At 52.5% G+C, this 22,628-nt stretch overlaps 2 protein-coding genes across 2 annotated transcripts in view; both read left to right on the top strand.

The window, feature by feature from the left end:
- Positions 1–22,628, top strand: part of LOC119373402 (kelch domain-containing protein 3) — a 536,457-nt gene that overhangs the window by 295,147 nt on the left and 218,682 nt on the right. The window lies entirely within an intron of this gene.
- Positions 15,404–21,186, top strand: LOC119375286 (uncharacterized). Its single transcript, XM_049411218.1, has 2 exons — positions 15,404–16,417; positions 21,151–21,186. Exons 1-2 carry the CDS (start codon positions 15,404–15,406, stop codon positions 21,184–21,186), a joined length of 1,050 nt encoding a protein of 349 aa, XP_049267175.1.

Raw genomic sequence — 22,628 nt, forward strand, 5'->3', positions numbered from 1 at the left:
TTGAAGACCCGTCCCCATCTCTCCCAGAAGAACTTGGCGGATTGTGGCTGCCATGAGCCAACTCTGAAGACCCATTCCCATCACTCCCAGGCAAAAAACTTTGTGGGCTGCGGCTGTCTTGAGCCGACTTTGAAGACCCATTCCCATCTCTTCCCTCCCCCGTGTTGGAATTTGGTGCATTTACTGTAGGTGAGGAGGAACACCCAGGACTTTCCCCCTGAAGTCCCGATGGTTGATCCTGGGTCGCAGGCATCGGAGTGTGCACTTCAGCCGGTGCGTCGTCGCACTGGACAGCCGGGGCACTAGGAATGGATTGCCGAGGCAACAGCTCTGTATTGGAAGTAGAGGGAAGATTACCCAAGTCATCGTAACAAGAGAGGAGATCTGCATCAGTGATGGGCTCAGAATGAGGCATTAACGGAAGGGATGCTGCAGCTACATGCGGAACGAGCGTTAACTTTGAAGCATTCCACTTCCTGCCATCGCTGAGGAGGAATGTGGACGGATTGACTTGTTGTAGGACTGTAAGGGGTTTGCTGAACCTGAATGGACCTTTCATATGTAGCTTAACCTTTACCTTGTCGCCTACTTTAATCAGAGTTTGTTTGGCGCCCTTGCGCACATCTACATAGGACTTAGTATTCTGCTGCTTTTGCTGAACCTTTTCACGAAGTGCTGCAGGAGAGGTTTGTGGCAAACCCGGAAGCTTATGTTTACTGATGTCTAAGGTTGATCGCGGTTGGCGACCGTGAAGCAGAACAGCTGGTGAACAACCAGTAGTAGAATGAGGAGTGATCCTGTAAGACCCTAAGAACTCTGTAGTGCTCTGAATGACATCTTTCTGTTGCAGTTTAGCTACCTGAATGTGTTCCTTGAGAACACGGTTAAATCTCTCTATTAGCCCGTTTGCCTGCGGGTAATAGTTGGATGAGAAGTGATGGATAATGCCTCTTTCCTTTAAGAAATCGTGAAATTGTCTGGACGTAAACTGGGGTCCATTATCTGTAACTAAGGTTTCAGGGAGACCTTCACGGCTGAAAGCAGCATTGAGCAGCTTAATTACGTCTTGCGTCGTGATTGAATTGGTAAAAAGGACTTCAGGCCACTTAGAATAATAATCCATTAAGGTGATAGCATATGTAGGGTTAGGAGCTGTACGCAGAGGACCTATGATGTCCATACCTAACTGCTGCCATGGCTGCTCAGGCCACTGTACTGGTTGAAATGGAGGTACTGCAGTTTTAGCTGACTTATCAGCGAGCTGGCAGATGTGACATTGCCTTACAAACTCTTCCACACACCTATCCATGTGAGGCCACCAATAGCGCTCACGTAGCAGCTGCTTAGTGCGAACAATACCCTGATGCGACTCATGGGCTAACTGCAAGAAAGTCTGTATTAGGACATTTGGAATAACTACACGTTCGCCCCGCATCAGGAGTCCGTCAACGAAAGAAAGCTCTTCCTGTACGTGGAAGTAGGACATCAGTGCCGTGTCTAGAGTTTTTTTCTGGGGCCATCCTCGAGTTACGTAGTGAATGACCCGTTGCAATGCTTCATCAGACGCAGTAGCTGCCTGAACAGTCTGCTTGTCGACTACAGTAGTTACAAGGGAGACAATCTCCTCTTCCTGAACAGTGGAACTATCATTTTGTAATGGAAGTCTCGACAATGCATCAGCCACACGGTTCTCAGACCCTTTGCAGTACTCGATGTGGAAGTTGTAATACATTAGCCTGGCCGACCACCTGGAGATACGGAGAGGACGTCTGCCTGAGTTACCTGCCGCTAGCAGGGCAACTACTGCCTGGTGATCCGTCCTGAGCGTGAAACGCCTTCCCCATAGATAGACGTGCCACCTCTCACATGCAAATAGACATGCTAATGCTTCTCTCTCGCCCACAGAGTACTTTCGTTCTGCAGGGGTTAAGGTCCTAGATGCAAAGGCGATGGTGTGTAACTGAGAACCGACAAGTTGCTGTAACACTGCACCCAGACCAACATCAGAAGCATCTGTCGTAACAACCACCGGTAATGAAGGATCAAACATTTTTACGACAGGAGCACATGCAAGGCGAGCTTTCACTTGTTCAAAGCTGCGTTGCGCATCTTCTGACCAAGAAAATTGTTGGCCCTGTCTGAGCATGTTGCGGAGTGGCTCAACGAGGTCTGCGTAGTGGTGAAGGAATTTTGCGTAATACCCTGTAAGGCCAAGGAAGGACTGAAGGGTTTTCAGGCACGTAGGAGGAGGAGCATTAAGGATTGCCCGAACTTTGCTTTCCATGGGCGATATACCCTCTGCAGAAATTTTATGCCCCAGGAATGTTAACTCCTTCACCGCAAAAATGCATTTCTGGTTCAGTTTCATGCCACTCTGCGCAATGCAGGTTAACACTTTCTTCAAATTCGCATCATGCTCCGACTTTGAGCTTCCCCATACTAGTATGTCGTCCAAGTAACACGCAACATTGTTACAGCCTTGCAAGATACTAGACATCATTCTTTGAAATACCGCAGGTGCGGAGGCTAGACCAAAGCATACTCTTTTAAAACGAAACAATCCTTCATGTGTAATGAACGTAGTTAAATCTCTACTAGATTCCTCTAGGAGCAGTTGGTGGTATGCTGATGCTAAGTCCAATTTTGAAAAGTATGACGCACCATTCAACATTTGAAGCAGTTCATCCACATGGGGCAGTGGGAACCCGTCGACGACGATGGCCTTGTTCGGTTCTCTCAGATCGACGCATAGGCGGATGTCCCCGTCCTTCTTACGGACGACCACGAGTGGCGACACCCATTCGGATGCCGACACCCGCTCGATGACGTCGTTGTCCTCGAGTCGACGCAGCTCGCTGGCGACTTGTTGCCGGAGCGCCAGAGGCAGGCGACGTAGCTTGGCGGACACTGGTACGATGTCCGGCCGCCTCTTGACCCGGTGGACGTAGTCCCTGACAAGTCCCAGCTCCCCGTCGAACAGGTGCTCGAACCCCGGAGGCACACCTGCAGGAAGCTGCGAGGAAACGGGTGAAGCCAGACGACACGTTAGCGTTGCGCCGTCGATCAGGAGTCCCAACTGCTGGATGGCGTCGAGCCCCAGCAGTGAAGTGCCGTGTGCGGTCACGTAGAAGGTGACAAAGGCCCGCTTGCCATGGTGCTGCAAGTCTGTGCGGAAATACCCTAGGACCGGTATGCGGTGCTTCGAAAAATTCTGCAGTTGGATGGACGTTTGGAGCAGTCGGTGCTTCGAAGCGAAAAGCATGTCAAAGTCCTTCTTGGTCATTAATGATGCAGTGGCTCCGGTGTCCACCAGCAATGACATGTGGCTATGTCCTCCGACGATAACAGGGATGCGCAAGTCTCTTGGGCTAGTCGGCGCAGCCTGCACGGACAGGACTGTGGCAGTGCCGGAGTCAGCGTCTTGGACGGGGGCAACTTCTTGCACCGACGCTTGCCGTTTACGGCAGACTGCCGCGAAATGCCCCTTGATGCGGCAAAATTGGCAAGTTTTGTTTTTTGCCGGACAATTTCTGGAATTCGCCAAATGCCCTGACTTGCCGCAGCGAAAACAAGGGCCAACTAGAGGCTTGGAAGCAGGCTGACCATCTTGGCCGCGAACGCCGTCCTGGAGGCGCGCTGACGAGCCCGCGTAGCCATCTTGGACGCGGCCACCCGAGTTGGGGGGGAAGCCGCCGCCATGTTGAGTCACATGCGGGGCCGCCGAGGAAGCCGACCCGCCATTTTGTGAAGCTGCTGCGTAGCCACGTGCGACGCGCTGGACGCTACCGCCGTCCCCGGCGAGCGAGCCGAGTAGCCGTTCATTCGCTCCGAATGCCGCGTTGGCTTTGTTGAGCGCCTCCAAGTCGCGTCCAACTTCTTCGGCTTTCTGCAACGTAAGGCCTTCCCCGTACGACAGTAGCTTGGCCCGTACATGTGCGTTGGCGACTCCGTGAATTACTTGGTCCCGCACTCTGTCGTCGTAAGTGGCGCCAAACTTGCACGAGAGGGCTTTCTCCTTGAGAGCTGCGACGAATTCGAGGAAGGTTTCGCCGGGCAGTTGTTCGCGGCTCGTGAAAAGGTGCCGCTCGGCTAGCACGTTAGTTGTCTCGGCAAAGAGCCCGTCTAGGAATTGTAGCAACGTGTCGTACTCCGTCGCCGCTTCCGTCGTCGACACCGCGCCTGTGCCCAACGCCGCCGGCGTGCTGGCTGTGTGCGGAGCATTTTGGACGCCTTGAGCTTCGAGCTGCTCCTGCGCGGCGAAGTATTTCCGCTGGCCCTCGACACCGAGCGCGCTGAGAAGTGCTGACGCGCGTCTTTCGTCCTCCCAGCCGCTTCCGCCGGCCGCCTTCAGGTGTACCTGGAAAATTTTTTTCCATTTATGCCACGGAATAGGAGGCGTGCCGGGCACGTCGAGGAATGGAGGAAGGTTGGCAAAAAGGGCCGCCATGTGTGCAGGAGGTAGGCAGAAGGCTCAAGCAGGAATTGGCGTCGTAGAGGGAGCCGGAGCGGGAACAAAGAAAAGTCAGGTCGACGCCAATGTAGCAAGCAGGAAGGACAAAGCACCGACGTGCAGGAGAAATGCGACTCGAGGTGAGTGTCACTTACGTCGTGCTCTTCCTGGCGTCGCCTGTTGAACCGGGTTCAGTAACTCGTCGCCATGTGTTGTGTAGGGCAGGAGCGCGGCGTAACCCGCGGCGGGCCGACGGAGAGGCCGAACGACGGGAGGGCGCGCGGAGTGACGGCGCAGAGACCAAGCTTCGGCGAGACGGACGGGAGACTGCCCTCCCGCGTTTATTGCAGGCGGTTTTAAGGAGAGAGAAGAAAGGCTATTGGTCAGCGAGGCACGGGTCACATGACCGGCATGACCACGCCGGATTGGTGGTAGCACAGAGGCATGGCAGAGACCCAGCTCCCCCCAGTAGCATGAATAGAAAGCACAACAGCACTGGTGTCTCAGCATGGCACCAGGGGTCGCACGACACAACAGCTTCCATGACTCTGATTGTCGACGCTGGCTACCTGACCATCGGTGGCGAGCGTATTCCCGTCGTTCCTGTTGGCCCGCAGGTAACTAACGTCGCCTACCTATTCCTGCCGTCCTTCGTCCCCAACGAAGTCCTCGTCCAAGCTCTGTCCCCATACGGCAAGGTGCTATCTGTAAACGCAGGCTTCATGAGCGCAAGACGCGGAGTCCTTACAGGCACACGTTTTGTTCGGATGGAAATGAGCACAACGAATCCCGTCCCCAACTACCTTAGAGTTTCTGGTCATCGAGTCACTTTTGACTACCGCGGCCTACAACGTGTTTGTCGTCGGTGTGGCTCAAGTGGCCATTATCGTGCACAGTGCACAGCACCGTTCTGTGGTCGCTGCGGTGTCCATGGGCACGAAAGCGAAGGTTGCGACCACCCGTGCCGACGTTGTGGAGATGGTCACCCCACTACCTTCTGCCCAGTGCTGCGTTCGTGTTCGGATGCTGCTGCGGCGACCTTTCCTCCTCTACCGACTGTGTCGCCTGCGGTAACAGCTGAACGAGAAACTGGAGCTGCGGACGAAGTACTCAGGGCTTCACCTTCTGAAGCTATGGTAAACGGAGACGTGTGTAGCTTGGCCAATCCCAACGCGCCATGTTTGCCAGCCTCGCTGACAGCAAAAGGTGACACCACGGTTGACGTGGCGCCCATTTCAGCCAAACACAACGAGCCATGTTTGCCGGCGTCTCAAGCCGAGAAGCAAAAGCATGCAGGGACCGACGCGCCGGCCCCATCCTCAATTTCAGCGGCTGAGTGCACAGTAGTCTCAGACGTTCCGAAGTGTACGGACGCTGGCGTTTCGTCAGGTGCAGCATTAAAGCCGATTGAGCCAACCACATCGGTTCCTTCAGAAAGTCAGGCTCGCGACTTCCTTGAACAAGTTGCAAGGCGCCGTGGGAACTCTTCACTGACGCGCCTCGACAAGCAGCCAACGGTCAAGGTCATTGGTGGAGAAAACGTTGACCCTGCAGCCCTACCGCTACCTGAATCATCGGAAAGCAGCTTCAGCCTAGGAGTGGACAGTAGTTTTGAGCTCTCCCCTAGCCTAGACGGATGTTATGTGGCGATGCTTGTCCCGCGAGACGTCAAGCGTGCGCACACGACTGGCACCAGCTCGGACGGCACCCAAGATAGCCACTCCGAGTCCCAGCAGCCAAAGAAACTGTAAAAAATGACAAGCCCATAGCGTTGCAACTGTAGTCGAACTGCTCGTTTATTGAGCCAACCCGTTGAAGACCAATCCCGAGCCTGTGTTGCCAGACCACCTGGGTGCCGGCCCCCTACCGGTACAGAAACCTCGACCCTCTTCTAGAGGGCCGAAGTGTGTTGTGTAGCGTGTGCACTGCATGTCCCCCGGACCCCGGGGTGCCGAATTGAACAACACGACCAGGTCAGTAAGGTCACTCTTAACATTTCAATATGGCCGACACCATGAAAATTATTTCTTTAAATGTGCAAGGGTTCCGTAATCCTGTCAAACAAGCTGAAGTTATCAGTGTAGCTCGCGCAGAGCATTGTGATGTTCTGTGTTTACAAGAAACAAATTTTTTTACCATTGGCCACGTTCATACATTCAAACGCACATTTAACTTGGACTGTTACTTTTCTTTCGCGACATCTCGCTTTAGTGGAGTTGGAATCATTATTTTTAACCGAACTCTCTTGCGAGATCATCACGTTTTCTATGACGGGATAGGTCGTTCTCTGGCTTTTGACTGCGTCCTATCGTCATTCAGGCTACGCATTTTGTGTATCTATCGGCCAGCTCAAGCAGTTATGTCTAACGATTTTTTTTCGTGACCTGGACGTGCATTTTCTTGACGGTCGGCATGTCATACTCGCCGGGGATTTTAACTGTGTATTAGACACGGGAGCTGACGTGCAGGGTCCGGGATGGGGTCGATAGGAGTGGAACGCACGCGAGCTCCGTCGCCTGGTCCAGCACTTCTGTTTGATAGATGCGTACAGACTAGTACATGGACCACAATATGCCTGGACTTGGCGGCGTGGTTCATCGTCTAGTCGATTGGATCGCTTCTACGTCACACGTGCGCTAGCTTCTTGTGTGTCGCGATCTGATGTGATACAATTACCATCATCCCCTGTTTATATTTCTGACCATCGACCAGTGGTGCTCGAGGCTTGCTTTCCCTTTTCTTCCTCAGTGAGACCATGGCGTCTTGACATCCGCGTTCTGCATGACATGCGTTCGCGCTCCAGTTTGTCTAGAGTTTTGCGCGCCTCCCTGTTCGGTTCCGGTCCCGAGTCGAGGGACGCGCTCAAGGTACGGTGGCGTTTACACTGCTCAGTGGAAGGGCGTGCTCTCAGACGCCGTATGTCGGAAGAACTAGCGGACACCGCCACAAAGCTACGCATTGCTCTTCGGGTGGATCGACTAACTCCATTGATGCGCTCATGGCAGCGAGAGTTACGGGGACGTTTCCAACGCCTTATTGCCGCATCGTCGTTGTCGGCGGCTGCTTGGCGTTGCAGACGTAATCCATGTGCTCACCCCGAGGTTCTGCGCTTTGCAAAAAGCTCGCATCTCAGACAGTTGAGTCCGTTGGGAACTCAGGCCGCCAGAGCCCTTCCCGCTGCGTTGCCACCCGCGCGTGATCGATCACTTTTCATAGCTCACTTTGAAAACATGGCTCGTACGACAATGTCAACGCATTATGGTACCGCCGAGACATTCACAATGTTTAGTGGGCTGCCTCAGGTTCCACCAGAGGTAGCTGCACAACTTTGTGCAAGTCCGTCAGCTGATGAGGTGAAAGAGGCATTGTCTTCCATGAAGCGCGGTTCGGCTCCTGGGCCGGACGGGTTGCCCGTTGAGTTTTATTTAACCTTTTGGGATGACACTGGTGCCACTTTCACTTCTGTTATTTGCCGTTGCTTCGTGAACTTTGATTTCCCTGATAGCTTTCACGATGGTCGAATTGTGTTAATACCTAAACATGACCCATCGTCTGTTTGCCCAGAGGAATGGAGACCAATTACGCTTCTCAACGTTGATTACAAAACTTTTTCAGCAGTTGTCACTCGCCGTTTGAGAAGCCTGACGCCTTCCTTAATAGGACATCATCAGGCGTGCTCGATTTTTGGAAGAGAAACTCATAGTCTCTCCTTTGTTACGCGTGATATAATTGCGTACACGTTGGCGAGATCAGCACGTGGACTCTTGGTTTCACTTGATCAAGAAAAGGCATTCGATCGCCTTGAGCACAGCTACATATTTAGCGCAATGGTGGCGTTTGGCTTCCCGCAAGAGTTCGTTGAGCTTCTCAGAAACGCATACAGCAATATACACAACACGCTGTTTCTTGATGGCTATGAAAGTGCCCCATTTCCTGCTACCCGCGGAGTTCGTCAAGGTTGTCCTCTGTCCCCAGTACTTTTTGTACTCAGCCTCGAACCATTCCTGCGCTCCCTACCTAATGATCCATATATTCGAGGCCTTCCACTACCTGGTAGTGATACCGTGAAGGTGACAGCTTTCGCTGATGACATCACGTTATATCTAAAGAACGAGGACAGCTTATCCCGTTGCCTACGGCTTTTTGCTGAGTACGGGTCTATTTCAGGTGCTGCATTAAATTTTTCGAAATGTCGATATTTGTTCATTGGTTCTCCAGATATCTGCCTAAGTCCCTTTCTCGGTCTTCAAAAAAGCGACTCTATTCGCATTCTGGGGCTTGATTATGGCTACTGCGGTATATCAGCCTCCGTGTGGGTTTCAGTTCTCGAGAATGTAAAACGACAAGTCCGGGAAGCGCAAGAATACGAATTACCACTGTTGGAAAGAAGGTACTTAGCACAGACTGTATTTTGCGGCCGTGCATGGTACATTTCTCATGTCGTACAGCCTCCATTGAGAATAACTCAGTCGTTGCAATCCCTTCTTGGCTTGTTTTTCTGGTCAGGTGGACCAGAGCTGGTTTGCCGAGCTGCGCTTGGGCAACCACGTAACAGGGGTGGATTCGCGTTCCCGTCTGTGTCTGTTCGCTGCCGGCTGCTTGCTCTGCGATCCTTGCTTCGTTTGTTACACGGTGATCAGTGCCCCGCGCGTGATCTTGCCTGCTATTTCTTAGGAACTAAGATACGTTATTTGTTACCGGGAACACGGCTTAACTCTGCGCCGCAAGCACTTAACATGCCTGCATTTTACTCCACGGCAGTGGCATTTTATCGCCACGCTCAGCAGGTTTGCCCAGACGTAAACATTCTAGAAAACCGTGTTGTAGACACAACGGCGGCGCTGCTGCTCCCTCTGGTTCCTCCAGCCCGTCTAACGCGTTCCAGCCGTGTCTCGTGGAGCGCGATAACGGCATCCTTTCTGTCTGGCCATCTCCGCAACTTCATGTGGCGGCTGGGATGGAGAGTACTCCCAACACGAGACAGATTGGAGAGGTGGGGCATGGTGCCATCTTCCACTTGTCCGAACTGTCCGCTACAAGAGTCTAACCAGCATGTGCTGCAGCAATGTGTAATTGAACGGGTATTTTGGAGAGCCGTTAACACTGGTTTCCGTGGCCTAGAAGTTAATCGTTTTGTCACATCTGGTCGTTGCTCGCGTAGGACAAACACGTTGCTTTGTCCAGCGGTACTAAAACATTACGACCCAAAAATACGTGGGCAGTGCCAGTACTGTGGTGCAGTGGCCGACACTTACTATATGGTCTGGGCCTGCCAACTCAACCCAAAATTAACCCCAATCCCCAACCCCACCAAACAGGACTGGGAGGCGACCCTGCTCAGTTGCTCAGGACTAGAGGAACAGCGCACTCTGGTCCAGCGGGCTCGGGCGGCGGCTTCGACTAATGACATCCCGGACTAGGGATGTCGACCAGCCCGGTGGGAACAAGGGGCATCACCTACTTCAATAAAGGTTCCTCTCTCTCTCTCTCTTTGCACGCCTTCTAATTGCTGCGGGGGCTTTTTGTTTGTGGCGTAACAGGCGCGAGGCTGTTGCGGCGGGTCACCGTCGTCGTGCTCTGTTTCCAATTTTGGAACGGTTGTACTCGGAACTGCTGTCCTCTTTGTCGGAGGAATTGTTCTTCCTTGGGGAAGAGGAATTTCTACGGCAATGGTCATGCCGCTTCCTGTCGGTAGTTAATGGACGTGTGCGGCTAGCTTTTCATCTGACCTGGTTCTTGTAGCCAGGTTATCACACAGTGAATAATATTGCATAAAATCTTTTTGTATTTATTATTTCTGTGTATGCATATCCCCGTAGCCATGCAGGTTCTTGTATATACACATTTCATGCTCAAACTGTAAATTATGTAAATTACATGTACCATAAAATATACTGTACATAACGCTGTACATAATGCTGTACATATTTGCTGGCATGTTCAGCAAGTCATGTGTACTGTGTATGTATATTTTAATGTACATTGTATATATTGTGATAAGTGTGCGCATGCACGTTCTTAGTAGCATGCATTAGGGACACCCTGTGAACTTCGACATTTCTGTTTAAACGTTTTATGTGTATTGTGTTTCGTCATTTGTGTATGTTAATGTTCTTGTTGTACGGACACTGTTTCTAAATGTTCGTAACGTCCTACGATGAAATAAACTTTTTCTAAACCGAAATAAGGCACTTTTAGCTGGCCATTGACGATCCGCTCCGGTCAAACCGATGAATGCACACGAACGCGTAGAAGAAACCACGGCTGCTACATAAATGAAGAAACTGTAGCAACTGTAGTGCGCGTGACTCAGTTAACACACAAACACGTTGAATGAACTGCAGTGCACGTGCGCAGAACGACTGTGTGGCTGGCGGAACGTAAAATGCATCTATCGCACAGCTCGTGAAGCCAACTGACCGGAGCTTGAAGGTGCGTCCACTTGGTTTCGCCGTCGTTTTGCAGCCAAGCTGACCGCGCCTCGTCAAAACGCGAAATCTATACAGTTCCCTGCACTCTCTCCGGACGATACATCTGCGAGGGGCTGAGCGTAAGCGACGTTCAGCTAAAAGAGCCTATAGACACTTCGTTTACGCTCCAGTCTGACCTGCACGTGCTAGCGATCAACTAGCGATGTATGCACAAGCGCGTAGAGGTGAGCGTACTGTGCGTGCGAGGCGCGTAGCGCTTCTACTTGGTTTCGCCGTCGGTTTTCAGCCAAGTTGACAGCGTCTCGACAAGACACGCTCGTCAAATCACGAAATCTTTCTCTGCACTGGGTCGGGCCGCTATATCTGTGCGCAGCGAACGGACCGTAAGCGACACTGAACTAATACCCATAGGCATGCGCACAGGGTGGGCAGCGGGGGGGGGGGGGGGGGGGGGGGGCGGCCGCCCCTCTAATCATCACCGAAGCGGGGGGGGGGGCGCAAAATCTTCCCCGTACATTGACCTTTCTAGTCACCTAAGAGGGGAGGGGACGAAATCTGCCCCACACATTGACTTAGTAGGGTGGGGGGGCGCTGCGATGAACCTTTGCCCTCCCTGATGGGGAACCTTGCGCACGCCCACGCTATATTGCTGCGCGGGCTTTGCTGGCTCGCGAACCTCGCTCTAACTGAAATTTAGAGAAAATTCAGCGTTAATGTAATGTCTCTGGATGCCCGAATGGGCCTTTTTCAGGAGGGTAGTCTGCGCATGCGCGGCGGCGGTGACGACACGCGCGCCATGTTTTTTGGGGGTCACAGTGTGGCAACAGGAGCGGACTGAGCGCCACCTGGCGTGTAAGATTTGCAAATTTTCCCGAAAAATACCAGGCCTCCGAGAATATCTACCGGCACGCGGTGGGCAACTTCGGAGGCCATGGACCCTCAGTTTCGATTTCAGCGATCTCCACTAGAGGCGCTCTTCGGACCTGAAAAAGGCCCATTGTGCACGCCACTTGACCGTAACAAGCTGCAGTGAAAAAATCAACAACTTTACAAAGGGCTCCACGGGGAAGAATCGAAGTGTCTAAGTGCCCCACTTCTGCGACTGTGGGGTGAACAACAACAACAAAAAAATTTAGCAGCTGCGCACTAGTGGTGCGAAGACTAAGTAAGCGTAGAATAGACCCTAGAAGCAGTGGCTCATACCCACACTGGGGGATCGGCCAAGAACCAGTTAGTTTTTAAATGCAAATTTGAAACTGAAGTTCAACCTTTGTTGAATTAATGAGGTATAAACGAATTAGAATTAATATTCTAATAATAATAATAATAATAACATAGAATAGAGTTGAGGGAATAAAACCGAGAATTTGGAAAAGAAAGAAGCGGTGGAGCTGGTGGCGTTGCCCTCCTCTTTTAACGCGATAGCGTCAAAGAGCTCGTTTCGCAGAAATGCCGGTGTCGGTGTCAGTGACGGCGTCGTTCGTTGTGAGCGAAAAATCATCATCTTGTCCGTGACCCAAAAATCGAGAAAGATGCAAATAAAACAAATAATAAAAATCCAGAGCGAGTCGAGGTCACGTGATCCAATCCTGAACGTCACAGCCATTGCAGCGCCAGCGTCTCCAGTGGTGGGCCTCACGCCCAATAATGCGAATGGCCAGTGGCGTACCAACTCGTGCGAGAGTGGGGGGCTGGCATCGCTCACTCTGTCCGCCACACACACACACACACACACACACACACACACACACACACACACACACACACACACACACACACACACACACACACACACACACACACACACACACACACACACACACACACACACACACACACACACACACACACACACACACACACACACACACACACACACACACACACACGCACACACGCACGCACACACACACACACACACACACACACACACACACACAGATATATATAAATTGTGAAGAAGAAGACGCGCCGCCGGTCAACAGTATCGCGAACGCTCGCCGCGCGCTGCTGGTCGCTGGCATCTTTCTGGACGGTGCTCTGCCCCGACTCGCTGTGTTTGGTCAAAGCGTCACCACAGGAACGCATCGCCAATAAACCTCGTCTCAATTGGTGGAGGGTGCTGAGGGTCCCCGTCAACTGAACCTGGAGCTGCGAAGCAGAACACTTCCGCCCGTCATGACAACCAACGTCGACCAACCGGCCCCGTCCGCCCAGTCCGGCAGCGGCACCGGAGTTCCTCGGCTGAGGGACCCCAAGATTTTCAGCGGTGCCGATGAGACCGACGTAGAAGACTGGTTCACTAACTACGAACTGGTGAGCGCGCACAACAAGTGGGATGGCGCCGACAAGTTGACCCATGTCGTATTTTATCTCACTGACGTTGCCGAAATATGGTATCACAACCACAAAAGCGACATCCCGACATGGTCAGTATTCAAGACGTCTTTCGCTGAAGTGTTTGGCCGACCCGCTGTCCGCAAATTTCGCGCCGAACAACGCTTGCGCACTCGAGCGCAGAAGACGGCCGAAACGTTCACGAGTTACATTGAAGACATCATCGATCTCTGTAACCGTGTCAACGCCGCCATGCCTGAGTCTGACAAGATTCAGCACATCCTGAAAGGGATCGACGATGGCGCATTTCAGATGCTCCTGGCCAGGAATCCTCGCACTGTTTCGGAAGTCGTCACCTTATGTCAAAGTTATGACGAGTTGAGGAAGCAGCGCGCCCTGACTCGGCCATTTTCATCGCACGCCGACTCGCTCTCGAGTCTTGGTACTGTTCCCGAGCACTCGCCGACGCTTCAGGAGATCAAGGACTTCGTGCGCGAAGAAGTTGCTCGTCAACTTTCCTTGGTCCCCTTCACACAGGAGCCGCCCTCTCGTCTGCCGCCAACGCTCCGCACTGTTATTGCCGAAGAGGTCGCTCAAGCCGTTCCCGTCGCTCACCATCAGCAGTCCGTGGCCGCGCCTCTTACATATGCGCCGGCTATGCAACCCGTAGCCTCACCTCTTACGTATGCCCAGGTGGTGCGTAGGCCTCCCCGGCAGCCTTACCCACCTATGCAGCAATATTCCCACCAATCTGCACCTCTTCCTACATCTTGGGCCGAGCCGCGAGTGAGCACTTCTTGGAGGACTCCTGACAATCGCCCCATTTGTTACGCCTGCGGTACTCCAGGGCACGTTGCGCGATATTGTCGCCGTCGCTTTCAAACATCCAATGACGCTATCCGGCCGTTCCAATACGGCGCTCATCCCATGCGCCCATCTCCTACCCGACCCTCACCACCGGATGCTTACACTGACCTCCCTGCCTTTCCGTCGCGCCGCTCACCATCTCCTCGACGGCGATCGCTCTCCCCAATGCGTCGCCGACCCGGACCCTCGAACCAGGAAAACTAAACGCCGCAGTTCAAGAGGCAAGAACTGCGCCATCTTCGAACTGCCCAAGTCCTCGCACTTCTCCTGCTAACGTAGTTGCCGTATCTGTCGATGGTGTTCCTTCGTTTGCCCTTGTAGACACCGGCGCAGCCGTTTCTGTTATAGCCGCCAAGCTCTGCCGTTCACTACGCAAAGTGACCACGCCGCTCTCTGGACTGTCGCTACGCACGGCCAGCGCACAGCACATCACACCTCTCGCAGCCTGTACTGCCCGCGTATTCATACAAGGCACTATGTACGTCGTAGAGTTTATAGTTCTTTCTGCTTGCTCGCACGACGTCATCCTCGGGTGGGATTTTCTATCACGTCACAATGCCGTCATCGACTGTGCACGCGCTGAAGTTGAATTTTCGCCGCTGTGTGCAGAGACATTCCACGACGCTCTTGTTCAGCTGCCTAAACTCGTCGTGCGCGAGGACACCGACATTCCGCCTGCCTCACTTGCCGTTGTCCCTGTCTTTTGCGGTGGCCTCAACGATGCTACGGTCTTGTTCACACTTTCCGACACCTTCTTGAGCCGCAGAGCCGTCCCACTGCCTTTTGCTGCTCTTGACATCGCTGCCGGCCACAGCAATATTTTTGTCTACAATCCCCTCTCCGCACCGGTTACGTTGCTTGTCGGCGAATGTCTCGGTCGCGTGGAAGAGCTTGACTCTTCGTTCTTTCTGAACATGCCAGACGAATCGTGTCATACTGACTCGAGCGACCTTCTTGCCCTTTCAACACCGGAGGGCTCGTCGAGTGAATTATTCACGAGTTCAATCGCCGATACCCTGACTGCCGAAGAACGCGCCGCGCTTCTTCGACTTCTCCAACGCTTCTCGACTTCGTTCGATGTTTCTCAGCCGCAGTTGGGCCGCACGTCGGAAGTCCACCACTACATTGACACCGGTTCGCACCAGCCGTTGCGTCAAAGACCGTACCGCGTCTCTGCTGCAGAGCGTCGCGTCATCAACGACCAGGTCGAAGATATGCTACGCCGTGGCGTTATTCAACCATCCCACAGTCCTTGGGCATCTCCTGTCGTGCCGATAAGTGTGCATCGTTGCACATGTGCGGTACCACACCCGTCGGGATGAGGCCCACCACCTTTACGGTGTCGGGCGTCCCCATTTCCTCTCTGCAGGACAACGAGCCCCTGCGCTTCCTGGGACGTCCCGTGGGCTTCCGTATCCCTTCCGGCACGGGTTCTACCATTGACAACGCCATCTCCCAGGCCCGCGCCATCATGTCGTCCATGCTGGCGCCTTGGCAAAGGCTCGACGCCATACGGACCTTCGTCTATCCGGCGTTGAACTTCGCCATGAGGTGCGGCGTCTACTCGAAAACCGATTGGCGACGGCTCGACGAGGCCGTGCGCCCCCTGGTTAAGAGGACGCTTTACCTGCCGGTCAACGCCTCTACCCACTACATCTACGGGAGCGCCGCCGGCGGAGCTGCTGCCATCCCCGTGGCCGCGGAGTTAAGCGATGTGTGTCGCATTGACTCTGCGTTCAAACTGCTCACCACGGCGGACCGGGAGCTGCGTGACATGGCCCTCTCCGATGCCTACGCGGTGGCCTCGGCGCGTCTCGGCTGGGAGGCGACCCGGTCGGAGCTCGAGGCCTACCTCTCCGGAGACATCGAGGGCGTCTTCCGCACCCCCGCAACGCAGCTCCGGTCGGTCTGGACGGAAGCCCGCAAGGCTTCCCGTCGACTCCACGTTGCTTGGACCATCGCGCCGGACAACACGACCCTCACCTGCGCCGACGTTACCATCACGTCGACGCATCGGAACCGCGTCATGCGGTCGATCCGTGAGGTGCTCGCAGCTGACCGTGACCGCGCCCTACACGCCCAGCCAAACCAGGGGAAGGTGATGGCGTGCGTGTCGGCGGACCGCGCCAGCTCGCACTTCATGCGTAGCGGCGCTTACACCCACTTCGCCGACTGGCGCTTCGTCCACCGTGCGCGCCTGAACCTCCTTCCCCTGAACGGCGCCGTCATGTGGGGCCCTCCAGACCGAGATCAGCGGTGCCGGACCTGCGGCTATCAGCGCGAGACACTACCGCACGTGCTGGGCCACTGCATCATTTACGGCCCGCAGGCCGTAAATGGCTCTTGGTCATTCCACGCAGCTTAAGATCACAAATATGTGCTGCCTTCCACGACGATCCACAATCTGGCCATGCCGGAGTTTTCAAAACCTATGAACGCATTCGCCATCGCTACTACTGGCGCGGCATGTACAACTTTGTACGAAAATTTGTTCAGTGCTGCCCTGACTGTCAGCGTCGCAAATCACCGCCTTCACGCGCGTCTGGAGCCTTGCAGCCACTTCCGTGCCCTGCCAACCCCTTCGACCGCGTCGGCATAGATCTCTACGGCCCACTTCCGATGACACCGGGTGGCAATCGGTGGATCATAGTCGCTGTGGACCATTTGACACGCTACGCCGAAACTGCTGCGCTGCCAAGTGCCACAGCGCGGGACATAGCGTCTTTCCTCCTACGCCGATTCATCCTTCGACATGGCGCACCTCGGGAACTCCTTAGTGACAGAGGTCGAGCCTTCCTCTCGGAAGTCGTCGAAGCTCTGCTTTCCGAATTCCACGTTGTTCATCGACGGACCACGGCATACCATCCGCAGACTAACGGGCTCACCGAACGATTCAACCGCACCCTCGGTGACATGCTCGCGATGTACGTGACATCTGATCATTGTAACTGGGACCACGTTCTTCCATTCATAACGTTCGCATACAACACCGCGACACAGTCTACCACGGGATTCTCACCTTTCTTCCTCCTGTATGGCCGCGAACCTTCGCACACCATCGACACTCTCCTACCATATCTTCCGGACGCTTCCGAATGCCCACCTGTGTCCGAAGCTGCCCGACAAGCGGAAGAGTGCCGCCAACTCGCGCGCACCTTTACATCACAAGAACAACAGCGCCAGAAGGAAAACAACGCCGACTTACTTCGAAGTCCCAGCTATTCCTCTGGATCTCTTGTGTGGCTGGCTGTTCCCTACCAAACTCCTGGGCTTTCCTCAAAACTCGTCCCAAAGTACGAAGGGCCTTACCGTGTTTTGGAGCAAACATCCCCGGTGAATTTTATCATTGAGCCAGTTTCCCCATCTGACGACATGCGCCGGCGTGGACGTGACCTCGTCCACGTGGCACGTCTCAAGCCATACCACAGCCCTCTGCCTCCAGACTCCTAGGTCGCCAGGATGGCTCTTTTTCGGCGGGGGCGAATTGTGAAGAAGAAGACGCGCCGCCGGTCAACAGTATCGCGAACACTCGCCGCGCGCTGCTGGTCGCTGGCATCTTTCTGGACGGTGCTCTGCCCCGACTCGCTGTGTTTGGTCAAAGCGTCACCACAGGAACGCATCGCCAATAAACCTCGTCTCAATATATATATATATATATACAGGGAGAGAGAGAACTGCATTTCCTTTCAATTTGGCGTGATTTTTTATATTCATAGAGGTGTTTGCAATCAAGAAAGAATCTGCACAAAGAGATTGTCCAGGCTGGGCCGCCCTATACCGCGACAACACAGTAGTGTTTAATAACATATTGGAAATTTGCCGCCATGTTTAAAAAGTACAGCCACATTTAACTTGCTCTTCATCTGAGCATTACTCTGCAAACTTCAGTCTCAGTTTTGCGTCGTAAATACGGTGTGTATGAAGAACGTGATATGGCTCTAGCACCTTATATTCTCACTTATTAAACAAGACATGTGGCTGAAAAAGCAAGCTACTTCGCAGAAGTCTTCAGAATAAGCCGCGTGCCATTTTCTTTACTGTTAGAGCCCTCTAATATAAAGTCTTTCTAAAGAAGAAGACCAATTTCAGTCGATTAATATTTATAGAAACAATATTGAGCTGGTTGTGTATACTATCAGATTGTAAATGACTACGAATGTATATGCTAGGTGTCGTTCCTTGCCCTCCTACTTCTCCCAGCTTGGGTGGGGGGTCAACGGAAAAGCGTTGACGTGGCTCTTTACTGCTCCCCTCCGGCTACTCCAAGTAAACAGCCTACGTAAACTGTGCAAGCTCAAACATTCTTTGAAAAAAATGAGGGCGATTATAACGTTAAACTGCCCGGCATTGCTTCTTTCCGTATAAGTCGTTAGCTGTTAATGATTGGTCGAAATTTTCTGGGTCATGCTCACAGAACCTGCTCGTAACACGACGCAACAAATGGCGCGTAAGTGATCCACCGCGTAATTACTACTTACGCATGGCTACGTTAAAAAATAAACTATTTTCAATACAGCGTATTGTTCGTCATTGGTTCTTCGCTATTCGTCAACGTTTTCCGGTGTGTCATAAAATCGCCCCCTTGTTACGCGACGTCACAAGTCTGCGAGAACTCGAGGCGTTAAAATGAAGTATGCATAATAAGCAGCGCCTTACTGTGCGGAACAATAACCAAATTTTTGGTGGAATAGCCAGACAGGGTCTCATTCTGAACGTAATTCAAGAAGGCTGCCCACCAATCACTTTGGCAGCGGCTACTTATAGCAGCGGGTGAGATGGATTCATATGTGTATAACAGATACTTTCAGTTGTAGTATAACGACGTTGAGCTGTTTTTGCGCGTATACAACTCTCTGAACTCATCGTTGCTGACAGAGAGGTAGAGAGAAAGAAATAAACATTATTAGGAACAGAAAATCCTTCGCAGGTGGGCAGCCTTCTTAGTCCAGAAAACGATGGACGCTGATCATCTCGTTGTTGAGGTAGATCAAGCTACAGGGCAAATTTGAAAGCTGGGCTTCTCAATGTGCAGAGCCCACTGCCTTGTTACAAGCCACCGCGACTGCTGCAGGCTACCAAAGTGAGGGGCTCCGCCCCCTAACATTTCTCAGCGGGAGGGCTGGCGCCCCCCCCCCCCTTGCTTCCCCGGTAGATACGCCTATGCGAATGGCGCATGTCATTGGATGCCTGCTATCGGAAAAGGCGCTCGCTCTTGGCGCACTTTCTCTTTCGCTCGTCGGCGGATGGAGGCAGACAAGGCGCTCGCTCTTGGCGCGCTTTCTCTTTCGCTTGGGAGCGCACACTTTCCCTGCATTTCACCGATCACAAATCGGTGATAATGAAGGAACCACGTAAACCAGCAGTACAATAAAAGTTTACGTTTAATATGTACACGGTGTTTCACACTCTTTATATGATGTACTGGGTGAAAATCGCGGGAGAGTTTCACGGTTTACCCATGATTCTCTCCGGAGCTTCGCCCCACTCATCATCATTCACCCCGTGGATATGCTGTGATTTTTTTAAGCTAACTCAAACTCTCCCGAGGCAATCTTAAGATTGGTGTGGTTTTTAGGAAAGTGCATTTTCGTACAAAAATGTTTAGCGGTGAAACAGACTTCGTTTTCGCGAACAAAATTGTGAAATCAGAGAAAATGTGCGATTTATTGCATATTTGACCATATTTATTGTACATACGCGGTCCAAGTAAAAATCCTCATGATACTTCATTTGATAGAAGTCCTCATTACTAAGTAACGAAGAATGTCTAATGAAATATTTTTTTTTCTTTTAAGGAAGAAAGTTATTGCATTTGACCCTTTAAACGCGCCTTGCATTTCTTTCTGTTGCCACTTCGCCGCCCTTGCACCTGACGCTCGTCACAGGAGGCGTCAAGATGCGAGATGTATGTCAGCGGCTCGTGAGCGCCCGAAAGTCTTGTCTTCTTGATGTCAAGGCTACGAGTAATGAATTCGCTTTACATTGTGAGCTCGCTTGGCGGGCCCAATGGGAAATATGTACGCCGGACAGCAGATTACAGTATCGTTGGCACATTGTGCTACAAGGTCGTCTGCACAACTAGTATGCACGAGAAAAAGGGTATATAATGTGCGTTATTTATTTCGTTATGTGCGTACTAGTTGTGCAGGTGACCTGTGCACCAGTAGTACGATGACACCTCTTTCTTTCTTTCATTCTTTCTTTCTTTCTTTCTTTCTTCCTTTCTTTCTTTCTTTCTTTCTTTCTTTCTTTTTGTGATGCCCCATCAACGAAATATTAGTGATTAAACCATTATTCAAAAAATTAGAGAGCTGAAATTCCTGTCCACAAAGCACTACTGCCAAAAAAAATTCAACTCTAGAGCTTGTCAAATGGGTGCCGCAGTGCTATAATTGACCTGCCGAGGGGAGGGCCGATCCCTTCCTTAAAGACTGGAGGGGAGGCCGGGCCCCTTCCTGACTTTAAGCCCTGGCTACATATAACCTCTTATGGCTGTTTTCGAGAACCGTCCCTCTCCGCGCCTCAAAGCCAAGTGAGTCGTCAGGCGCCTTCTGCACGACTCCTCGGAGGACCCGAACATTGGTCCGATGTGGATCCCACAAGTGAAGGCGGGGCGCACAGATTTCACGGTATATATGGGTTGATCGTGTCGCATTCCGGCGGCACCGCGCACCAGCAGCGTAAACAAAGGCTCACTCAATAGCGCCAGCACAAATACACACACGCACCTGGGGCGGCGGCACTGACGCCCGGATTGCACGCAGCTTCCCGGCACTACGCGGCAGTGTCCAAATATCAAGCGCTTCGTTGCAATTATTCCATCGGCGGAAAACATCGTATTACATTTCAAGCAGCAGCGCACAGCAAAGTATACGAATACAAGCATAACAGGAGGTAGTCTTGTATGCGTTTCCGGTGGAGGCGCAATGTTGCCAGCGAACGGAAAGCGCTGGCGTAGCGTCCACTATACTCGGATACAACTTAACCCATTTATGCCCAGTGTCCTACATATAGGACGCTTCTTTGATGCACTCTAACATCGCTATTCCTTTTCCTGATGACTAGCGCCAGCTACAGCACATCAAGCAGGCCTCATTCTAAGACGGTGTCACCGGCCGCCCGGCTCATGACGTCAGTCCGGAGTGCGCGCCCATTGGTGGTGGCTTATGTGCATCCGCCTTTCAGGAGGAAATGCCGCGGACTTCTAAAGTTGTATCCGACTATAAAGGGATAAAGGCGGCTTTGGGAAATCCTTAAGCCAGGATTCCTTCAGAGGCGGGTGGTTTGAATTGCGCTGACCACTGAAACGAGATTTTCTTTCAAAACAATTTCCTTAACGCGAAAGAAGCACTACGAGGTTTCTGGAATGGTATTTGAAAAGTCCACGCCGAGTTGTTAGTTACCTTTAGTGTCCCTTTAAAGGCCGAACTATATTCAGCGTTTCTGGCGGCGTTTTCCCGCCGTTTCGTTCCTCGGCGTCACTCGGCGTCGACGCTATAAGTTGTATCAAGTGCGAATGCGACCAAACGAAAGACGTTTATTCAGGTAAGGCTCGCGCATATAAAGGGACACCATGGTTGATACGCATGCGCAGTTGCACATGACACGCTCGATACACCTTCCTTTCTTTATGGGAAGTTATACTGCATAGAAACTTAACACACTTGCTGAAAATTAGCATCGTAGTACAGCCGACGCGGCTGACGTGTTGGACGTGCTGATCGCCTAGGAGCCGGCGCTGCTGTTGTGCTGGACGTGCCGACTGTCCCCGCTGGCAGTGTACAAGCCGTACCGGCTGAGCACGGTGGCGAAAGCTCGTTTCTCTCGGCTGCGTCCTCGTTGTCCGAGTCACTGCTTTCAGTTGTGCCAAGCAGAAAAGGTTCACGCGTCCTGAGCAGATGCTGCCTATTGCGCCGCAGCAGCTGGTTGTCTTCAGTGACTACCTGGTAAGACCGCGGTGCTAGCTTGCCAACGACCTGGGCTCTTCGAATCCACTGTTTGCCTTTAATCCGGACGACATCTCCCTTCTTTAGCGGCGGCAAAGTTCTCGTCCGCGCGTCGGGTGGGTTTCGCTTGAATACTGGGGAGCAGGGTTCTTGCGTGAAGTCTGGTAGGGGAGTGCGAAGTCTTCTTCCCTGCAGGAGTTCTCCTGGAGACCGACCATCTTCAAGAGGAGCAGTGCGATAGGCCAGAAGAACCAGCCAGAGGTCATCTCGGGTTTCCGACGTCTTCTTCACAATTCTTTTCACAATTTGCACCCCTTTCTCGGCAAGTCCATTGGAGCGGGGAAATCCGGGACTCGATGTTACATGGTTGAAATCGTACCTGGATGCGAAAAGAAAGAATTCATGAGAAGAAAACTGGGGCCCATTGTCAGTGCACACCTCTACAGGTATCCTATATCTTGAGAAAATAGCACTCAGTTTGGAAATCACGGTCCTTGCCGTAGTGTCACTCAACTGTTCCACTTCTGGGAAATTCGTCAGGGCATCAAAGACGCACAAATAAGAATTTCCCCCGTATTTGAAAAGGTCCACGCCCAC

Source organism: Rhipicephalus sanguineus, chromosome 11, assembly GCF_013339695.2.
Source record: "Rhipicephalus sanguineus isolate Rsan-2018 chromosome 11, BIME_Rsan_1.4, whole genome shotgun sequence".
Lineage (NCBI taxonomy): Eukaryota > Metazoa > Arthropoda > Arachnida > Ixodida > Ixodidae > Rhipicephalus > Rhipicephalus sanguineus.